This window comes from Nycticebus coucang, chromosome 6 (assembly GCF_027406575.1).
Source record: "Nycticebus coucang isolate mNycCou1 chromosome 6, mNycCou1.pri, whole genome shotgun sequence".
In the NCBI taxonomy this organism is placed as follows: Eukaryota; Metazoa; Chordata; class Mammalia; order Primates; family Lorisidae; genus Nycticebus; species Nycticebus coucang.
Window position 1 is genome coordinate 127,227,736 of NC_069785.1, and position 21,584 is coordinate 127,249,319.

At 43.0% G+C, this 21,584-nt stretch overlaps 1 protein-coding gene across 2 annotated transcripts in view; it reads left to right on the plus strand.

Annotated features, from left to right (window-relative positions):
* Nucleotides 1-16,996, plus strand: part of UBASH3B (ubiquitin associated and SH3 domain containing B) — a 142,130-nt gene extending 125,134 nt beyond the window's left edge. For both annotated transcript variants that reach the window (XM_053594708.1, XM_053594709.1), the window contains exons 7-14: nt 4,919-5,051; nt 6,434-6,554; nt 7,157-7,279; nt 8,892-8,984; nt 9,924-10,068; nt 13,653-13,759; nt 15,460-15,569; nt 16,845-16,996. In XM_053594708.1, the coding sequence (XP_053450683.1) occupies nt 4,919-5,051; nt 6,434-6,554; nt 7,157-7,279; nt 8,892-8,984; nt 9,924-10,068; nt 13,653-13,759; nt 15,460-15,569; nt 16,845-16,982 (970 nt within the window). In that variant the 3' untranslated portion in view covers nt 16,983-16,996. The remainder of the gene's footprint in view (nt 1-4,918; nt 5,052-6,433; nt 6,555-7,156; nt 7,280-8,891; nt 8,985-9,923; nt 10,069-13,652; nt 13,760-15,459; nt 15,570-16,844) is intronic.
* The last annotated feature ends 4,588 nt before the right edge of the window (nt 16,997-21,584 follow it).

Below are 21,584 nucleotides of genomic sequence, written 5' to 3' on the forward strand. Positions count from 1 at the left end.
GTCGTTACTTGGGGTGGTCTGACCCTCCCTCCCCGAGCAGCCGGGCAGCTTCCCACTTCGCAGGCCAAACCAATAGTGGATGGTCAGAAGTCCTCACTGTGCCTCTCCAGGGGACCCTGGGCAAGTCCTCAGAGGCAGCACCTGCCTGCCTGACAACAGAGATCGTGCCTACGGGAGCAGGCAACTGCCAGGGCCCACAAGGGGACATTGCTGCCCCAGCCTTCCCTAGTGCAGTAACTTCCCGCCCACCCTCATTACTGTTTTGCCCCCATCCCTTACTGGTCCCATGTTCAGAATGGCCTGTGTCATCTGGCCAATTTTGTCCCCATAAGAAAATGGGAGGGGAAGGCACCTTGTCTCCCTCAATTCAAGCAGCTTCAAGCCAGTGCTTCCCTGCCACACTCGAGGGTCTAGCCAGGGTCTGGGTGCCACTTTTTTTTTTCCTCCCTCGTTTTCACCATGTGGCAACATGGCTGAGGGACAGAATCCCTGGGCACCAGCTGCTTGGTGGCTGACGTCATTATTCCACCACAAAAGAGGAGAGACGGGTGATTTCAGCAAGTGTTTTGCCTGGAGGGAGAAAAGAAAAGAGGGTCCCGTACCCTGGTGAGCAACAAGCAGACAAACCACAGACCCCAAGATGGGGAAGAATATTTGCTTCCTTAATAACCCCCACTGGCAGTCCCTTCTGCTCCCTTCCATTCCCCACCTCCCCGCCTGCTCGTGAACATGCAGCATCTGATGGCACAAAATTAAAGTGTCAAAGCTGCCTCATATTCCCCAAACATTTGCCTTTTCAGAAATGTTTCTGAAGATCAAAATGCCCAAGCTGGATTTCCAAAGTCACTATTTTATCTTTATAAAAACAAGTAAAGCAAAATATGCATAAATAAACTAAGAACTAAAAGATTATTTGCCTAATAAAGCACAGCTCACAGATCTCAATCATTTTTTTATTTATTATTATTATTATTTTTGTAGACAGATTCTCACTCTGTTTGCCCGAGGTAGAGTGCTGTAATGTCGTCATAGCTCACAGCAATCTCAGAGTCTTGGGCTCAAGGGATCTTCTTGCCTCAGGCTCCCAAGTAGCTGGGACTACAGGCGCCCACCACAATGTCTAGCTAGTTTTTCTATTTTTAATAGAGAGGGGACTTGCTCTTGCTCAGGCTGGTCTCCCACTCCTGAGTTCAAGCCATCCACCTGCCTTGGCCTCCCAGAGTGCTAGGATTACAGGTGTGAGCCGCTGCGCCCGGCCTACATCTCTTTCCGTGTACGAGAAGCGTGTAGATGAGACGCCCTGCTGACATGCTTAAGGTCACGTCATTCAAACCCACTCTGTCCTGAGTCAGAGCTCAGACTGAGGCACGGGCCAACCTAAGTGGCTTCAGTCTGTGTGTCATTTTCTTTTGAGAAATTACTAGTGATGTTATTTCCCTTGGTATCAGGTCTGGAATTAAACTATCAGCTTCCACAGCCAGCCATGCTGAGAGCAGGGAAATGCTAACCTTAGGCATTAGGATACTGTAATTAAGACTTTAAGTTTTGCTGAGCGACGTGGCTCACACATGTAATCCCAGCACTCTGGGAGGTCGACACGGGCAGATTGCCTGAGCTCACAAGTTCAAGACCAGCCTGACCAAGAGCAAGTCCCCATCTCTAAAAATAGCCAGGCATTGAGGTGGGCACCTGTAGTCCCAGCTACTCTGGAGGCTAAGGCAAGAGAATTGCTTGAGCCTAAGAGTTTGAGGTTGCTGTGAGCTAGGACACTATGGCATTCTCCAAGGATGGCAAAGTGAACCTTTATCTCAAAAAAAAAAAAAAAAAAGACTAAGTTTTGTTAGCCAGGCATGGTGGTGGGTGACTATAGTCCCAGCTTGAGCTCAGGAATTTGAGTTTGCTGTGAGCTATACTGAGGCTACTGCACTTCAGCCCCCAGAGCGGGACACTGTCTCAAAAAAAGGAAAATTAAGTTCTGATTTCAGTAGTCTTGGATTCAGATCTCTCCCACTTAGCAGCTGTGTCACCTGGCCCAGCTGTATCACCTCTCTGCACTTGTTTGCTTATCTGGAAAGTAAAGCTAATAACTGCACTTACTTCATCAGGCCTCGCTTCACGTGGCTCAGTCAGGTATATAACAGCACTGCATGTACAATGATATTTTTTTCTGTCTCTTGTTTACCAGTCCTTGCTTTTGTGTTCATCGAAGCAAATATCTCTTCCACAAAAGCGATCCTAACAAGGGCCCTGCACTTTCCTATTTAACCTCAGAGGCAGAATTAAGCCAAGTAGGTAGAGCCCAGCTTCACCCTATGACAGACCTCGGCTCAGTCCTTCCCAGAGACAGACTTGAGCAGGTAGAGCCGCGGGGGGAGCTCAGGCAGGACCCCATTCACTGGCTTGATGGGCGGCTGGCTTGATGCGGACTAGGGGTTGGCGACCTTCTTCACCCCTCCCTGCCTCAGTTCTCTGAGTCCTTCCTAGGGAAACACCTTCTTACCGCCTGCACTGGAGTGTCTTGCCTGGTTCTGAGGATCCCTGTGTATCTGTCAGTGAAGAAGCTCCATTGTGTCCTCAGAGACAGAGTGAGCTGCCGGGGCCCTCTGGGCTAACCACAGACCTGTGGGTCCCAAGGAGGGGCCCTCTGTGCTTGGGAAAATGTTCTAGGTGTCAAGCCCGGCCTCCTCCCCTCTCGGATCTCAGCATAAACTATCTGACTATTGTCTTACTGGGACTGACAGCCCCATGCTGTCTCAGAGTGAGCCAGCTCCTTTGTTTGCAGTGACTGGTAAGCAGGGAAGGAGGCTGGCTTTTTCCTTGCCATGTGACCTCAAGGAGGGAGAGAGAGGGATCCTATCTGTGTCTTCACAGAAAGAAATAAAGAGACACGCACAAGCAAGAAGTCAGCACGACTCCAGATCTTCAGACACATTAGTCCCTGGGGCTGTGATGACTCAGACAGTAAAACTGAATTTTCTTTAACTGTGTGATGTTCGGGAAGGTCTCAGTTTAAAATAATGGAGAACAGCTTGTCTATTAGACTGTGTAAATGGCATCAGATTTCCTTGGGCTACAGTTACTTAAATTTTACCATAGTAGGTTTCACTGGCTCCGCGCCAGATGTCCTGATGCAGCTTTGTTAAACTGTAGGTTCCTGGGCCCTGCCCAGACCTGCTGAATCACGGTCTGTGAGGAGTGGGGCCCAGGCATGAGTATTTTTTTAAAGGCCCCCTGGTGATTCTGATATATACAAGGGCTGAAAGTTACTTTTTCAAAATAAAGACTTTTGAGGCCATTGTTTGTAAGTGGAATGAGTCTTATCATTTATTTATAGTCAAAAAGGGCCACTCCTGAGAGTGAAAGGGCTGCTAAAATATTAAAATTATATCATTTTTGGAAAAAAATTACTAACAGCCATAATATTGTTGAATATAAAAAGTTCTTTTTAAAAAAAATTTCTTGGCTGGTGCAGTGACTCAGGCCTGTAATCCTAGCACTCTGGGAGGCTGAGGTGGGAGGATTGCCCGAGCTCAGGAATTCAAGACCAGCCTGAGCAAGAGCAAGATCTCTACTAAAAGTAGAAAAACTAGGAGGGCATCATGGCAGGCACCTGTAGTCCCAGCTACTCTGGAGGCTGAGGTAAGAGGATCGCTTGAGGCCAAGAGTTGCTATGAGCTGTGATGTCACAGCACTCTACCCAGGGTGACAGAATGAGACTGCCCCCCCCCAAAAAAAAAGATAAATAAAATAAAATTCTTTGTTTAAGTCATCAGAACATTCTGAGCTCAGATTTTCTTAACCATACGAGGGTGGTAATAATTCTTGTCCTATCTACTCTGTGAGGTTATTGTGAAAATCAAAAGTAGACATGTATACGAAAGCGCTTTCCAATCTCTGTAGATAAGCTCTGTTAACTGACTTGTTCCTCATAGCCTCACCAACTACAACTGTGCTGGCATGTGATAGATACTCGATAAATATTTATTGAATAAAAAAAAGAAAGATAGTTATAATAATAACACTGTATTTAACATGAATGATCCAGAACAGGGGCTGAACTGAACAAGTTTCTGGGGAAACAGACACAAACCAGGACTGTGCTGGGCAAATTAGGACACATGGGACCCAGACTGCAAAGAAACAAGACGTCTACAACTTATGCTCCCCCTTGCCTCTCTCTAGTAACACAGAACAAGATGTTTGTTGGATTTGCCTAATAACTATATGTAAATGGAAATGTTTATTAGATGAAGCTTTTTGGGGTCTCACTATTCACAATAATTTAAACTTGGCACGTTTTGCCTGACTTCCTTGCAGTGAGACCTCTTTTGGGCTTCTGTAGTTACACTCAGTAATGAAAGTTGTTGGCTCACAGCCCTAAACATCTGGTGAGAACAGTCTCCTCTGAAATTTTCTGTCTTTAATCATCTTGTTGGGGGTGGGACCGAGGTGGGTATGGGGTTGGAGGCTGAAGAGGATGGAACAGAGGATAGAGTTTCCTTGAGCGTAAGGAGTTATGGGCAAAGTGGTGGAGAGGCTGAGAATCGCCGCTCCTTCTTCACTTCAGATGGAAATTACCATAGAAAATATTAAAGATATCAGGGATTATTTATTTCTTTTGAACAAGAAAAATAGCTACAAAGAGTGGTACATAATTGATACCTCATTATTCTTTAACATGCCTCTGCTGCCAACGTCTGTGGCATCCTAATAAGCATAAAATCACTGGGCCCCATCCTTGCCCAGAGGGATGAATGCATCTGCCCATCTTATTAATTGCAAGAATTCAGCAGAAAACAAGATGTTCTTCCCCAGGAATAGCCCATTTTGTTCAGCCTTCCTAGCCATTGCACTACCAGGATGAGTGCTGATGACTCCCTGCCAAAGCAGTGAGCATCTTCCCTATCTTCCTTTGCAGTTCGTACTCCATCTTAAATACGTCGTCGTCCAACCCTCTCTCTTTTGGGGATAGAGTCTTGGAGAGGCAGCATTATGAGGAGCAGGGACTGGGGGAGCCAACACCCCTGACTATCATCTGCCAGCCCATGCAGGTAAGGTGATCACCAGAGCCATATCCTCCACTCTAATCAGGACTCACCAAGAACCTATTTATTAACCATGAGGCATCTCCCTTGCTGCCCCCAAAGGTCCCCAACCTCTTGGAGAGAAAGTACACAAGATTTTAAAAGATGTACTGTAATTCAAAGCTAGGAAGGGTCAGCTATGTGGGACCGACAGCCACCACCAGCATTTGAGTCTACGCTAATAGGGAAGGTTGTTGCACAGAAAGAGGAGGGGATATTTTATCTCTATAAAGTAGGAATAATGCCCTTAGTTGTAGCTATTTGGTAAATTATTGTGAATATTAAAGAAAATAATAAAATAAGGCTCTTCACACAGCAACCGGCATATCATGAGTGCTCAGTGTATGTTAGCTTCTCCAAGAAAGGCTGAGATGGGAGGTGTGGTGCAGTAGTTACTGAATAGTGCAGACAAAAGTAACTTGAAAGTTTAAGCAAGTTGAGGGTCCAAAGAGTACCCTCCTTTGGCTGGAGCCCAGGTTTTGAATTAGGCAACAATAGGAAAAGAAATGGAAAAGACCACCGTCCCACGTATTAGGCATATCAGGGCAACCAGAAGTGTCCAGTGCCAGCCAGCCTGGACCTGGTACACTGAAGAAACTGGAAACAGCTGACCATCTCAGAAAGAAGGAAAGTAGAAACTTCTAAAGGCCCCACCCAGCAGTTATAGAAACCATATGAAGATAACTTTTTATTGGCCTCTTAATAAAGTGATATTCAGGTAAAAATAATAAAGAAAGAAAGAAACCAAGGTCATCTGGACATGCCTCACTAGACTCTTCTGTTTCACCACCCAGGGGCAAGGGTTGCCCTCTCTGAGCATGGATGTGGTCAGACACAGCCCCTACCTAGGCAAACAGGCTGCACTGCTGGAGCAGACCTTGAGAACCATGTGAGCTGAGAGCCACTCTCTGAGATGAGGCAGAAGACATAAGTGTGATAATAAAAGTCCTCACCTCCTGAACAAGCTGATGAGGTGTCCCTTTTGGGGAGGAAGCTGTCCCACTAGACAGCTATCTGTACATTAGTGGCTGGTTTTTACCATTGAGTTGTAACTTAAACTGGCCATCCTGTTTTAGTAATGCCAAATGCTATTCCTAACAACTGTGGCTGTTGCATTTTCATAACCCTTCTTATTTTACAAAGAATGTGGTTTATCTCATGTGAGCCTCAAAATACCTTGTGAGGCCTGTAGGATGAGCCTTAGTAACTCATTTTGCATAAAGGCCAAGCTAAATCCAAGGCATGCCTCCGTGGGACTCGCACTGGAGCTCAGCCCTCTTGGCACCCGGCCCCAGGGCATGTCTACTTTGCTAGGCACTTCCCCACTAACAGCCTTTCTCTCTCCACAGCCTCTGAGAGTCAACAGCCAGCCTGGCCCTCAAAAGCGATGCCTGTTTGTGTGTCGGCATGGAGAGAGGATGGATGTTGTGTTTGGGAAGTACTGGCTGTCCCAGTGCTTTGATGCCAAAGGTGAGTTGTTGGCAGGTCGGCTCAGCACCGGCATGCCCATCATGGCCTCTAGGGGGCGCTGCTAAGCTACATTTATCCAGATGGTGTCCCTGATGGTTTGTGTATTACAGAAAATGCCTGTTGACTGTAAGTCCTTAGTCATTGTCTTTGAGTTTTAGGGAGGACATAATTTCTTGACACCCTTCTATATGGAAGCACCAGGGACCAAAGACGGCAGATATCTTGTCCAAGGTCAGAGAGAACATACCCTGAGTTCCTTCCATTAAATCACCCTGGCTCATTGGGTTCCACTTTCATCTGAGTGGCATTTTAAGTAGAGAGGCTTGCCTAATCAGAGAATCCCACCTGCTTTAGAGCGTCTGGTTGTTACTTTCACTTGGAAATGATCTCTTGTCATTTTTGTTGGCAGCGAGGAACAGTGAGGTCGGAGTCACTTCACTGGGGAAGTGTCAGCCTTGATATTTTCTGTCATCTTCTGCAAGTTCATTTTGGTCTCTTTGTTGAGGAAGGAATGAGGGTTGAGAGCGTGTCAGGATCAGCAAGGGAAGTCCCAAGGAAACAAGAAACTCACGCAGGAGTTACCTGACCATTTCTTTCTCTAGGCCGCTACATACGCACCAACCTGAACATGCCTCACAGCTTACCTCCGCGGAGCGGTGGTTTCCGGGACTATGAGAAAGACGCACCCATCACGGTCTTTGGATGTATGCAAGCAAGACTCGTGGGTGAGTGTCCTGAGTGCTGCTTCAGAAGACTGGTACCAAGAGGTACTCAGGACACCTTGGGTGGGTTTCCATAACTTTCCTACATGCAATATATTTCCTCCATTCCAAAGGGATTTATTATCCAACCCTTAGGTTTGAGACACTGTGCTCAGCCCCGGATTAGTTTACCAAATTAAACGAGGGGTGACCCTACTAGGGAGCACATGATACAGTGACGCGGGAGGTCAGGCTTGGGTGGTCAGCTTCTAGTTCAAGACAGCAGCCTCCGCCACATAGCTGTAAGAGCAGGGCAAGAGTTCAGGAGCAAAGAGCCCTGGAGTGGCTGAATTTACACAAGCCAGGTGGTACTTCAAAGATGCCCAGGTCTTTGCAGATTCATTCCATGCCTGCCATGCGGAGACACTATCCTGTCCTGTTCAGTCATTTAACAGATATTTATTGATTACTTAATTTGTGCAAGTTACCCAGCTGGGTGTTGGAGACCCAGGTATGAGTCCCCACCATCAAGGAAACAAATTTATGCCTGGACAGATATCATATGATACAGTGTGGACATAAAGTCCATGTGTAATTTAAACTTGTTTACTATTTAAATTGCCCATGAACTTTATGTCCACCCTGTATGTTAAATGCAAAAGCAAAGCCATGCACAGAATGTTATGGGAGGGCCAAAAAAAAAAAAAATCTAAAAGGGTAGAAGAGGGAACTGGAAGCTGGGAGCTGAAGTAGAAGTTACTGTTAAAGATGGAGCAAAAGGAAAGAAAGGGTGTTCTCGGTGGGAAATGCCACAAAGTTGTAGAAGTAAGAAACAGTATCAAAAGTGTGCAGAGAGACAGGCAGTCTCCGTTCTAGAGTATAAATCAGGGGTGTCCAACCTTTTTTTTTCTCTGCCAAACACTGAAAGAGTAAGGGTTGTCTCATGTCACACATTAAATACACAAACACTAATGCAAACTGATCAGCCAAAAAAAGGTCTGTGCACACATTCATGATTTCCAAGATCACAGATAAGCAGAAAAAGTGCTCACAAAATCAGCATGGGATGCAGGTTAGACCCCCCTGGCATAAATTAAGGCAGGACAAGAGATTAGGCTGATGAGGAAATATGGAGAAAGATAAGTTCATGGAAGACCTTGACCACCACATTGAGGTGCTGGGACTTTATCCAGTGGAGAGAAGTGGATTCCATGAAGGAAGGGTTAAATGATCAGGTGTTGGGATTTATTTCTGATGTCCAAGAATATGACAAGTTGAGGTTTTGGTTAGCACAGAATAAAATTAAAACAAGGCCTAATTTTTGCAATGTCAACTTTCTCACCTCTACCACAAACTTGAAGTCAGAGCATTGTCCTGTGCCCCTAGGTCTCTCCTAGATGGATGTTTTACCACTTGTTAGCACCAGGGAGAAGGAAAGAACATGACAAGAAGGGACCTGTTACTTGACCTCTTCCATATGGACACTGATAAAGGGGGAAACAAGGCTGAAACCATTGGCTCTACGTGAGCCCCCCTGGGAAAGAGGGGCCCACAGAGTCTGGTGACACCCTTCACATTGAGTGTCGAGCTGAACTAGGTAAATCTATCACTGATTCTTCTTTGGTTTTCCTTGCAGGTGAAGCCTTATTAGAGAGTAACACGGTTATTGACCATGTCTATTGCTCCCCGTCCCTACGCTGCGTTCAGACTGCCCACAATATTTTAAAAGGTATAAGATTCTTGGGTTGACAAAGGTCAATTAGTCCATTCCTCTGTCTCTAGGCTGTTCTGCACCTAAATTATCTGAGAGTCATGGGACATTAGCCAACTGAAAGGTTTGAATCTGGAATTTTTAGCAAGGATTCTTGTGCTTCTCAACCTTCCTAATGCCGCGAGCCTTTAACACAGTTCCTGTGGTTGTGACCCACAGGTTGAGAACTGCTGCTTTAGACCATGATCTTGCAGAAGTCATAAAACCATACTCTGTCAGCCTAAGCCAAATAAAATAAATTGTACTCATATTGTACTAATAATGTTTTTCTTGAGAATTCAAAGCTCTCTTGGATGAACTGTAGGCTTTGCAAAAATATTTAGAGCTTATGGAGTATGATCCTTTCTCTGCACTTAAAACAGTCAAATAATTTCCCCCTGTTTTGATTTGTTGTCTCTTGTTTACAGGAGTAATGGTGTCCTTAACAACCTCAAATCCTTTTATTTTTAATTAATTATTTTTAGAGACAGAATCTCACTCTGTCCCCCAGGTTGGAGTGCAGTGGTGCATTCATACCTCACTGCAGCCTCAAACTTCTAGGCTCAAGTGATCCTCCTGCCTCAGCCTCCCAGGAGCTAGAACTATAGGCTCAGACTATTACTCAGTCACAGAATGGAATAAATTATGTGAATAATAACTTCTAAGGTTTTTCCCCTTAAATCAGATACCGCCTAAAGTCAGCAGATAGCCTAGGGGTATGGCAAGAATACTAAACTCATGTGTTTGTAACACACAAAAATTAAAAACCCTCCAAACCCACATGCTTCCAGGTTAGCATTCAGTAAAAAAGAGAACAGCCGATTTACCAGCATTTTTGCAACAATTTGGCTGATAATTTATTTTTCCACTGAGAACATAGCTACACTTCCTTCATCTTCATTCTATTTTACCTCTAAGGTTTACAACAAGAAAATCACTTGAAGATCCGTGTAGAGCCTGGCTTATTTGAGTGGACAAAATGGGTTGCTGGGAACTCATTACCTGTGTGGATACCTCCTTCGGAGTTAGCTGCAGCCAACCTGAGTGTTGATACAACCTACAGGTAACCCCCCCGGAAACCGCTAGGTCCTGAGGCCAACGTGGAAATACTTTCCACTCTATGACCAGGCCAAGTTCATGAGAGAGAGATGAAGGGACAGACATCACCTCCAGGCAGTTGTTCCTATTGGTGGAGAAGTCAAGTCTATGATTTGGGAAAACAAAACTGGAGAAAAGCCAGCATGGCCATGTACTTGGCATTAGTGTGATTTAGATTCCCAGCCCTCAACCCCTTGTATTGGATTTTCCTGCCTTTTATTCTATCTAGTTTGGTGTAATAATAAAACCATTTGTATTCCAAGAATAAACTCCTGCTAATGATGACGCAGTTGAGAACCTTGTTGGGAGATGAGATGACAATGTCTTGCTTTGGATTTTCACTTTTAACTGTTGAAGTATTGTTAATTCTCTTTACTATCTTTATTTATTATTGCTATAATCCCAGAATGTAGGCAAGCCATTTTTCTTTTCTTTTTTTTTTTTTTGAGACAGAGTCTCAAGCTGTTGCCCTGGGTACAGTGCTGTGGCGTCACAGCTCACAGCATCCTCAAACTCTTAGTTGTAAGCGATTCTCTTACCTCAGCCTCCCAAGTAGCTGGGACTACAGGCACCCGCCATAATGAGAACATAGCTACACACTTCTGGTTCTAAATTCACAGCTATTTTTTGTTGCAGCTGTCATTGTTGTTTAGCAGGCCTGGGCCAGGTTCAAACCTGTCAGCCTGGGTGTATGTGATCAACGCCCTGGTGTACCTTCCGCACCTCAGCCTGCTTTGGTCCAGCTCAGACCTCTGCCCTGAGATCCATACCAAAGTCTGAATCATTATCCTTCTAGTACTCCAGATTATATACAAAAGAGTTTATAGAGTTTATATACAAAAGAGTTCACGTGGCTTGCCCAAAGTTATATATACACTGTGTATACCACACACCACCACCATCACCATGACAGTCGTCATCATCATCATTGCTAACTTTTATCCGTCATGTCTGTATGTCAAGCACCATGTAATGTGCTGTCCAGTGATCTCATTCCTACTCCTTTGCTTTTTCGATTAGACCTGACCATGCTGGGATTTTAAAAAGTGGTTGTATTAACAGACTGCTCACAGGTGAATAATTCACATGTACACAATTAAGAATTATCCAATAATAATATAATTATACTAATTATCAAAACTCCAGTCTGGCATTTGTAAAATCTCTTTGAGGAGAAACAGTCACAACAATTATAGTGGGAAATTAAGTTCATATTTCTTAGGGAAGAATTTAGAACCAGTGGCCACTGTAAGCAGAATTAATTTTCTTGTGATACCACTGACCTTTAATTTCAAATATCCACCCAAGCCCCATATAAAGCAGCATACATTTCTGGCTAAGGTAGGAGAGAACGTCTTTTTTTCCACACACTCATTTTTCTGCTCTGCAAATAAGACCTCAGACAACCCTCCTAATTAATTGTGTGTTACTTTTTCTTTTCTTAAAGGAATTAGCATTCCTCAAAAATGAATTTAAATGAATCAGTAAGATCCCTTACTATAATACTTTACATGTTGTTCTATCCCCACTCTAGCCACTATTTTTCTGTTCTTTGTGGGGAAATAGCAATAAATTGCAGTCCCCAAGCCAACAGACATCATCCCTCTGGCCTGGATACAGGGGAAATTGCTGCTAATATTGATGATGGGACTTTCATCACCAGCCCCACCCAGGCCAACCTGGGCCAACAATGTCTTCAGTGTTCTCATTGGGTGCCTTTTCCAAGCTTCCCACGCTACTGGGAAGTGTCCAGACTTCTTCCAGTTAAGTGTCCAGACTCCTTCCAGTTAAGCCCTTCAGTGCACACAGACACCCATGTCCCCCCAGCAATGCAAGCAAAGGGTGAATGTGGAAACCTGGAGAGCAGGACACAGGCCTTATTCCAGATTAACTTTTCCTCTCCAGCAAATCAAAATTCAATTCAACCATTTTCTATGTGGTAAGGGAGGTAGGGGAGGAGATGAAGCCTCAAATTGTATGGATTAGTTGAAAAAGGCAACGTTATAGCATGAGAGAGAGACGCCTGCCAGAGAACGTCAGAGAAGGGCGGTTCTCCTTCAAATGAAATGGACAACAAGCCCACATGCACCGAATGGCAGCCTTAAGGAGGACACTGGCAGAAGTTGTCCAGGGTGGAGGAGAAGCTTACAGGCAGATCTCAAAGACGCAGATTCGATTCTGGGCAGGAAGAGCTGCTGATGGTGTGAGTGTAGGCCAGTGAGCTGCAGCCTGTCTAAGCTTCCATTTGTTGTTTACAAAAGGCTGCTGGAAGGATTATACTGAAAGAATATACACTCACCCACAGCCTGACACATGGGAACCTCTTGGTAAATACTGTCAGTACCAGCAGTGGTGACACTAATGTATTCTGCTTAAGATGCCATGTGAGTTTTCTGTAAGATCCCACCGCCACCTCTCCATGCACTAAACACCCAGCAATGAAAAGACAAAATAAGAAAACAGAAAGGGAAATGACACTCCCAAAACAAGATGAACTCATCTCACGGACCAGAAAACACACAGAACTAAGTGGAGGGAACAGAGATGGGCTGGCCCCCATGGGCATCAGTGACTGGCTTTAAAGATGTGCAGGGTCACCAGGATGGGAGGCATTACTTCCAACTGCCCACTGAAAACCTGTAGATCATGCTGATAGTTTGCTCAGTCACACAGACAGCTCCTCAAGCACAGAGATTGGGTTCTCTTGATCTTTATGGCCCCTGGGATTTTCCTAGTGCCAGGTTTATGGTCTGTGTTCAAAAGAAGAGAGAAAGAAAAGGAAAAGACAGGTGAAATTGTGTAGCCTCACAAATCAGAGGGACTTAACGTCTGATTTTCCTATCTTTGTTGTGTGTAAGGCTCCTGAAGAGAGGCCTGGGAAATCCCTGCTGACCTGAGTAGGTAGAGAGGTCTAATGTCTACTTTGCATGTTTCTTTTTGTTTGTTGTTGTTGTTATTGTTGTTGTTTGTTTCTTTTTAGGCAGGATATCACTCTGTCATCTCGGTTAGAGTACAGTGGCCTCATCACAGCTCACTGCAACCAAAACTCCTAGCGTTAAGTAATCCTCTTGCCTCAGCCTCCTAGGAAGCTGGGACTACAGGTGTACACCACCACCACACCTGGCTAATTTTTCTATTTTTGTAGAGATGGCATCTCACTTATGCTTAAACTGGTCTTGAACTCTGAGTGTCAAGCAATCCTGCCTCGGCCTCGCACAGCACTGGGATTACAGGCATAAGCCACCTCACCCACCCCTGCTTGCTTTCTATTAGCTATGTAGGATACCAATACACAGCTCGTGTGGGTGAAAAACACGCTGAATGCCTCATTTTTCATCTAGACACTGTAACACCACATGTACAGTCTTTGTTTCTATACACTTCAGTGCATAGGAAATACTCTTCCCTATTACTCCCTTTTTTCTAGGGAAATGGATTAACAGAAATATTAGAACTTTAGAAAAGTCTTGAAATAAATGTTTATAGAGTGATGTCCTTTGTCTCTATATCAAAATGTTTTCATTTCCTTTGTTCATTTTTCTATTCCAGACCTCACCTTCCAGTCAGCAAGTTAGTGGTTTCAGAATCCTATGACACTTACATCAGTAGAAGTTTCCAAGTAACAAAAGAAATAATAAGTGAATGTAAAAGTAAAGGTAAGTGGCATTATTTTGGACTCCATGTTTAAATATGTGATAGTTTTTTCATCATGCTTAATAGGTTATTCAAAATGTTTCAATTTGCTTTGGCAAACTGGCTTAATAGGAAAGAAAAACAATGGTATTTCCAGATTTTCTTCTAGATATTTTCACATTGAATTTGTAATATGCTCGAGCACCTAAAATGGTAGGTATTTCAGAGGAACACATAAGCTTAGTCACTGTATCTAATGACAGAGATTATGCATGACAGCTACTCACCTTACATTTTATAAAGGAGATTGTCTTTTGTAATTTCCAAAAGCTCTCTAGCATACCACTGTTTTTCTCATAACTGATCTAGGAGCACTGACACCCACACACAAACACAACTACACAAATAATACACTTCCTGCTGCTACCAACCAAGACCTGTGTTCCATAAGCTCAAGGCTTCTTGCTACCGAATTTCCTGAACATCAAGCTCCATTATTTAATGACAAGAAAGATTGACTGTTCCCAATACTTCTAGTGGAAAAGGAAGATTGCAGAATAGTGTGCACAATCCCAATATCCTTTTATGTTAAAATACTTGTACTTGTAGAGCAAAGACTGGAATTATATATGCATACATGAACATGTTGACGGCAGGTAGCCCTGGGCGATATAATTATAGATAATCCCCACCTCCCAGTTTATCACTACTAAGCCATTCATGACCATCGAGGTACACAACATGTGCTGCCAGCCAGAAAGTCTCAAATACTCACAATTCTATAGTGGCAACATTTAAAACCATGTAAGTAGGGATGGTATAAAGAGTCTGTATCTCAATTGTGGGTGGTGTTTACACAAAGCTGCACATGTAATATATTAGCAGAGAAGTGTGTACGCACATACACACCAAGGAGTAACTGTAGGCCTGGGGAAATCTGAATCAGCTATGTGGATTATAATAGTGTCCACTCCCTGGGTTTAATAGTATACCACACTTTATACTAGTCACTCTGTCCCCCAGGCTAGAGTGGTATTATAGCTCACAGCAACCTCAAACTCAAGTGATCCTCTTGCCTCAGCCCCACAAGCAGCTAGGACTACAGCCACCTGGCTACTTTTTTTCTATTTTTAGTAAAGATGGGGTCTCACTTTTGCTCAGGCTCGTGGCAAACTCCTAAACACAAGGGATCCTTCTGCCTCAGCCTTCCAGAGTACTAGGATTATAGCTGTGAGCCACCGTGCCTGCCTTGATAGTATACCGCACTTTCGTAAGATGTTACCATTGGGGGAGTCTGGGTGAAGGGTACAACCTGCTGGTGTATGTATGTGTTTAACCTCCTATAAATTTATAATTACTTTAAGATAAAAAGCTTCTTAAGAAAACATTGGGCTTCCTTAACAATAATAAAACATTTTCAAAATATTACTTTGGCAAGCCAATTATCATAGGGCACTTATAGTCCCAGCTACTCAGGAGGCTGAGGCAGGAGGATTGCTCAAGCCCAAGAGTTTGAGGTTGCTGTGAGCTATGATGCCACAGCACTCCACCCAGGGCAAGAGAGTGAGACTCTAACTCAAAAAAGAAAAAATAATTGCTTGGGCAAATTATCTTCTTGTATATGTTTGCCCCTCTGTAGAGCACTTGGCTTCCAGTATTTGTTACATATGTCTTTAAAGAAATGACCTTCCCATTCCTTGCTTCTCTCCCCCACCCCCTCCAGGAAATAACATTCTGATTGTGGCTCACGCATCATCCCTTGAAGCATGTACCTGCCAGCTGCAGGGTCTGTCACCTCAGAACTCCAAGGACTTTGTACAAATGGTCCGAAAGGTAATTCCTTCTTGCATGTCTGGGGCCCATGGTGTCTAGTAGTTTTATGACAGTTCAATGACTAGCTGAGAGCTCAGTTCTTTGAAGCACATGTTTATGCTGAACGGGGAAGATCCATTTATTGATTCACTCAACTAAGATGTATTGAGTGGTACTCTGTGTAAGGCACTTTATTAGGCTTTGTATAATAGACAAAATGTTTCAGAGCTCATTCCAGCTTCTAAGAGCTAAAATTTAAGAAGCAGCTAAAAATTATAAGCAAATCACCTGAATTTCCCTGAGGCACTTGGATTGGATAAGCAAAGCTGGCTCCAGAACATACAGCATCTCAAGCTTAGCTTAAGGATGCCAAGGATCCTTAGCTTAGCTTAAGGATGCCAGGTAGGCCAAGGATTGCAGCAATTTAAAATGACCGGTCTGAAAGGCAAACCACGAACAAGGCAGCAAGACAGAAAACCCATGAGGCTGACCCACACATCTGGAGTCCTCATTTTCATGACTGTGGGAGAGGTTTTCTGGTCTGCTACCGCCCACACACTTCCTTCAGGCAATTTAGGTACTTCCTTTCTCTGCACCAGAGAACCTGGTTCAAACTCAATGGCATTTTTTGTTCTCATTTTTAAAAAGCTTATTTATGCATCTGTCCCTCCCATTCGTCTGGAAGCTTCTGGAGGGCAGAGATTTTTTTTTTGGGGGGGGGGCGGGGTCTTGTTTATGAATGCAGGTCTGGACACACATGCATGCACAAATAAATTTTGAAATTGCCATGACTACTGAAGTTAGGGAGCCCACAGCTTCTGCTTTGAATGTTAACAGATCTGCATTAAAAAAAAAGTTAAAACAAATTTTTAAAACTTGAATAATCTTTCCCATTGTGTCCAAGTATAATTTCAGAAATGTTTGAGCTGCCTTTTTAACTTGACTTGCAATTAAGAATTAACTCTTGGCACCCGAGCAATATGTTTGTTTGGTTTTCATTTTCTCCTACTTTATTAAGCAGTAGTCTATAAACAATTATTTAATTGCACTAGGAGAGTTCCTCACATAATGGGTCCTTCTGATGAATCCTCTTGCAATGTAAATACCCTTCCCTCTAATTTATCAGTTTTACCCATTTCATTTTCTGTATTGATTGTTGAATGGAATGCAGTTCTACAAATCCCCTGTTCATTTCTGACAATAATTTTTCAGGGCCACCGAAATATCTTTGTGTCTGGGTGAGAGTTGACACATTAAGCCTCATCTTCTCTTTCCCCTTTCTTTGCTGCTCTTCAGATCCCATACCTGGGATTTTGTTCCTGTGAAGAATTAGGAGAGACTGGAATATGGCAGCTGACAGACCCACCCATCCTTCCTCTGACCCATGGACCAACTGGGGGCTTCAACTGGAGAGAAACCTTGCTCCAAGAATGAACCACAGGGGTGAATGAGAAGAAAAGGCCTTTGGAAGACGTGTCTTTTTGTTGTGTTTAGTAACAGTGTTGAACAGCTCGGAATACTTTAGCATATTTCCTTTCACGCTTAATCTCATGACGGGAGTGTGTAAATGAGAAAAAGATTTGATTCAGAGGGGAAAAAAGTGTTCTCTCTAGACTCTTGCCTAGCTAACAAGGCTTTCGAGAATTGTCTTCCTAAATTGGGGCACCTGCTGCAGCTGAAGACATCTTCTCCCTTCCACCTATGCATAGCTAAGAAGCCTCACTCCTCCCAAAGGGAGCTACTGGCCTACCATAAGGGCTGCAAGAAGAAAGATTATGCTCAGAATCCAGCTGGGGGAGCACTGAGCTGCCAGTTTGAGAATGGAATTTTCTTCTGAACTCCATTTTCCAGTTAGGCAAAGCCAAGCTGAGGAATCCTTGTAACGTTATTAGAAAATATGCTCTGAAGAGAATTGTTCTTAGGTTAAACATCAAATGCTACCCTCCGTAGAGCCCCTACACAGTGTCACTGGCTCAAGACACCTGCTTGAGGATGCTAACCTTTGCCCTGGTCTCACCACATTTTCTCTAACGTAGCTGGCCCTTCTTGCTACAGCCTGTCCCCTTTGCTTCTGTCTGTGAAATGGGGAGACAGAGCACTTTTGGAATTCAGGAGGAGGATAAATGTTTGAAGAATCTATCATAGGCACAGAGAACTTGAAAAAGAGAAAATGACATGGAGTGACCCATATTGTAGCCTACCGAGCCACCACACTTCTGAATCACCATGATTTGCTTGTCTTTGCCCCCTAGATTCTATGTTAACTAGTTAAGGACTTGGACCTTGTGAAGGGATGTATGTTAGATATGTAGTTGAGTTAGCAAGAAGCTTGTTCTGTGCAATATGGTCAGTCATCTTTACAAACCACGTCCAGGGTCAGGTGGTTGTACATTGACAGTACATGGCAACCATAACAGAATACCCACAGACGCATAATTATACCAGGGATATCTGATGAAGTCAGGGAACTAATTTAATTGATGACGGACATGACTGCTCTGCTACTCGTGCTATCATTTTTTGCTTGTTTTTCTACTATAATTTAAAATATATAGGTAGGGCTATCTGAGGAAATTTGGACAGCCACATCCTGTGGTTTCCGAGTACATCTACTTCCTGCATTTAGAGGGAGTTTATTTAAAGAAAAATAAATGACAATCAAACCAAAACATCAGTTATCAATGTCTATTTAACTGTGTGACTTGTAGCCTGTTGATGGCCACAGACAATGGTCTGGAATGATATAGCTCACTTTATAGAACATGTGTGCCAAGGGAAATCCCAGCCACTAGAACATTAGTTTATGTAAGACAGATCTATACATATTGTAGCAATATGGAAAACATTTCAGAACCCAGAGGCATAAAACATGTATGCTTAAAAAAACTGGAATTTGATGACCCCTGGAAAGAAGAGGAAGTGAAAGGATGGTGGCCACATATGTTAATCAGAAAAAGGAGGATGGCTGTATTTTTTTAAGCCACTTACAGAAATATGTCATGAATTTTACATTTTAAAAAACAGATCGTGGTTTCTTTAGCATTGCACAAACAGCAATCCACTTTCTGGGTATGGAAATAATCCTGCTCTGACCTGTTAAGATAAATGTTTTAAGCTTGAGATGTTGGGTGGGGGGTGGGCATTGCTAATGTAATGTGACTACCATTCATTCTTCTGGTATTTGAAATGAAGTAACGCCACTGTTTAATTAGCTCTATAATCTATATTAGATACATTGCAAATTTTTGCGGGCTTTCAGTGCTGGGAATGATGCTTGAACACCTCACATCAGACCCACATAGCCAGGTGTTCTGGGAAGTATCAGTACTTGTAGAAAACAGAGCCCAGGCAGGGTAAGCGATCTGCTCTGCCTCTCCCAGTCATCTCAGTCTTGGGCCCATCTGGTAAATTGGTCTGACTATGCTACAATTCATAGTCCTTAGTCCAATATGGACACAACATGTGAGCAAAAGGAGGCAGAGATCCGAAATAATTTTCTGAGTAATTTATGGAAAACTCTTGAGTGCAAGAGTTTATTCCTCTACTTTAATTATCCAAAATGCTTATTTGAAATGGCCCAGATGATTGGGATTCCCATTAAATTCTCATGGCATGTTTACCTGTAAGAAAAACCAATCCTGGACTACAACTGAGAATCTTTTTTGGAAATGATGTTGAATCTATGCATCATAAAAGAGACAGACAACAGTATTACACGATTCCGCACCATCCACATGTACTCGGTTGATATTACAACCTGAAGTTGAGGCTGGTTCTTTTTGATCTAAGCTGATGCCAAATAGAATAAATGATGTGTGGTGAGTGGAGGGGGAAAGGAAGACAAGAAAAGAAGGAAAAGCCAGGTTAGAACCAAATGGTTTCTCGTATAGAGAAAATTTTTTTTAATGTGGAAAACTGTCTGCAGTAAAGTAGGTGTCTATGAAACAGTTTCCTACTTCCAAAGTATGCCCCATCAATCTGCTAAGTATTATTCATAGATAGGGCTTTGCTTTCCATGATTTGAAAATACCACATCCATTCTTCCTGTTCCTCTGTGGACTAGAATAATTGGCACATTTTAATGCATAAGCTGGGGATTTCAGTTTCCCAGGCTCTCTTCCCCAGTACTGCGCTGGTAGCTAGGAGCTGACTGCTTCACCCCAGTCCGGAGTTCCGATGACAGTGTTTCCCATTATATTTAGATTCCTAGAATCTAAATGGCTGGTTAAATGGCCATCTGGTGGCTGAAAGGGGGTATTTTTCACCCTGTATTGAAAGGCTTGGAGGAGTTTCTACTTTTTATTTTAATTATACTTTAACCAAAGAATTATTTTAAAGTAAGCTTATATTTGAAAGATGATTTTGCAAAAAAATAAAAACTCTATCTTTGAAGCGATGTCGGTTTGTGATTATCGTTGTTGATAATTTACTTGTCCACAGTATTTGGAGGGCATCTAGATTGTCTTCCCATTGTGCTCAGCATTACCATAAATGTATCTTTTCCACTCAGCTAGCTGTATTCGTATGAAAATGAAGTCTCTCATTTCAATTACTTAATGTCATTGGGAACTCACTGAACAGCTACAGTTAAGAGAAGTTCCTATCTTGTGGCCTTTGTGGAAAGGCTTGCCTGTGTGGTAAAAGGAAGGCATTTCTCCGTTACCTAGGCACTCTGCAATGCCAGCATTTAATTTAAAAGCAGTGATGAATTGCTCTTTTGAAACTACTCTAAGTAATGCATGTGTTAGAATACAGATGAACCTTCGTTTAATTTTCACAGGCTCCAGCACAGTCAACTGTACAGAATCTGCAGGAGCTTAGATAATGAGGTGTAGGGTTATTTGCATTTAAATTGTAATCCAGTACACGTGTGTGAGTAAAGAGAGGCGCTAGTCTAATAAGGCTGTCCTTGGGGAGAGAGGAGACTGGTGGAGGAGGAGAGTGGGGAAAAGAGTGAATTAACATCTATTTAGGTTAATGTTCACTTTACAAAGGTGACGAGGGGTATTTTGTTAGGTGATGGCAGATGCTTCTCATTTTTAAACATAGGATTAAAATCGGATTGGCTTCTCTTTAATACTTCAATGTATTGAATTTTCCTAGGAAAGTGACTGGCTCAAATGAAAATTCTAGGGATGGGAGGAAAAACATTATCTCTAAATGAAGAGGAAAACTTGATTTTTAAATACATATAGCATTAGGTTTGGTGTATGTAGGTTTAAAATTATAGTGATGAGTAGTCAAACTTAATATGCGATCAGTTCTTACCACTGAGCTGCTATTACACAAAAATTGGAATTTTGCAGCTGTTCAACAATTGGTGGACTCTGTACAGGACAGATATGGATAAGGGGAAATGTATCCTGCTTCTTTGCCACTCAAGATGGGAACACCATCACAAGGCTTTGGGGTTACGCATAGATCATTCTCCACATCTGCTATTTTGGAGAGAGATATAGGTTTCTTTTTCATTTATAAGGCTGTTGTATCATTTTATTCTTTGTGATTCAGATGTATTTATTTGAAAAAAAAAAGTTTGTAATTATGAGAAAGAAAACCATATCTGTGTTGCCAAACTCCTTGTAAACTATCTGTGGCTTGTGTGCTTTTCTGGCTGAGAGTTCCCTCCTCTTGATGCAGCTATGGCACCATTGTAATTAGTTCATTCCCTTCCAGCAGCATCTCCATTTAAATCATTCATAAATGATTTAATAAAGAGAAACTGTGTTCTTAGTTGATCCAGAGCAATCTCATATTAAATTCTGAGTGGTCTCTATTCCTATCATGTTTTCAGATGTTATTTTGGTCGTTATTATTTTGTAAATGTCCGTTCAGTGTGTGATTCTTCTTTCAGAGGGCACAAGGGCACTGGCTGCTCTAGAAGGGGGAGATGCTCTGGCAGCACTGTGGGTCTCTGGTTCCTCTAATCAGGCATCAAGACTCTGAAATGCTCAAACCTGGAAGGTGAAAACCCACCCAGAAGAGGAAAAGCAACCTCCAAAATGCCACCATGCCCTCTGCACCACCTGTAGATGG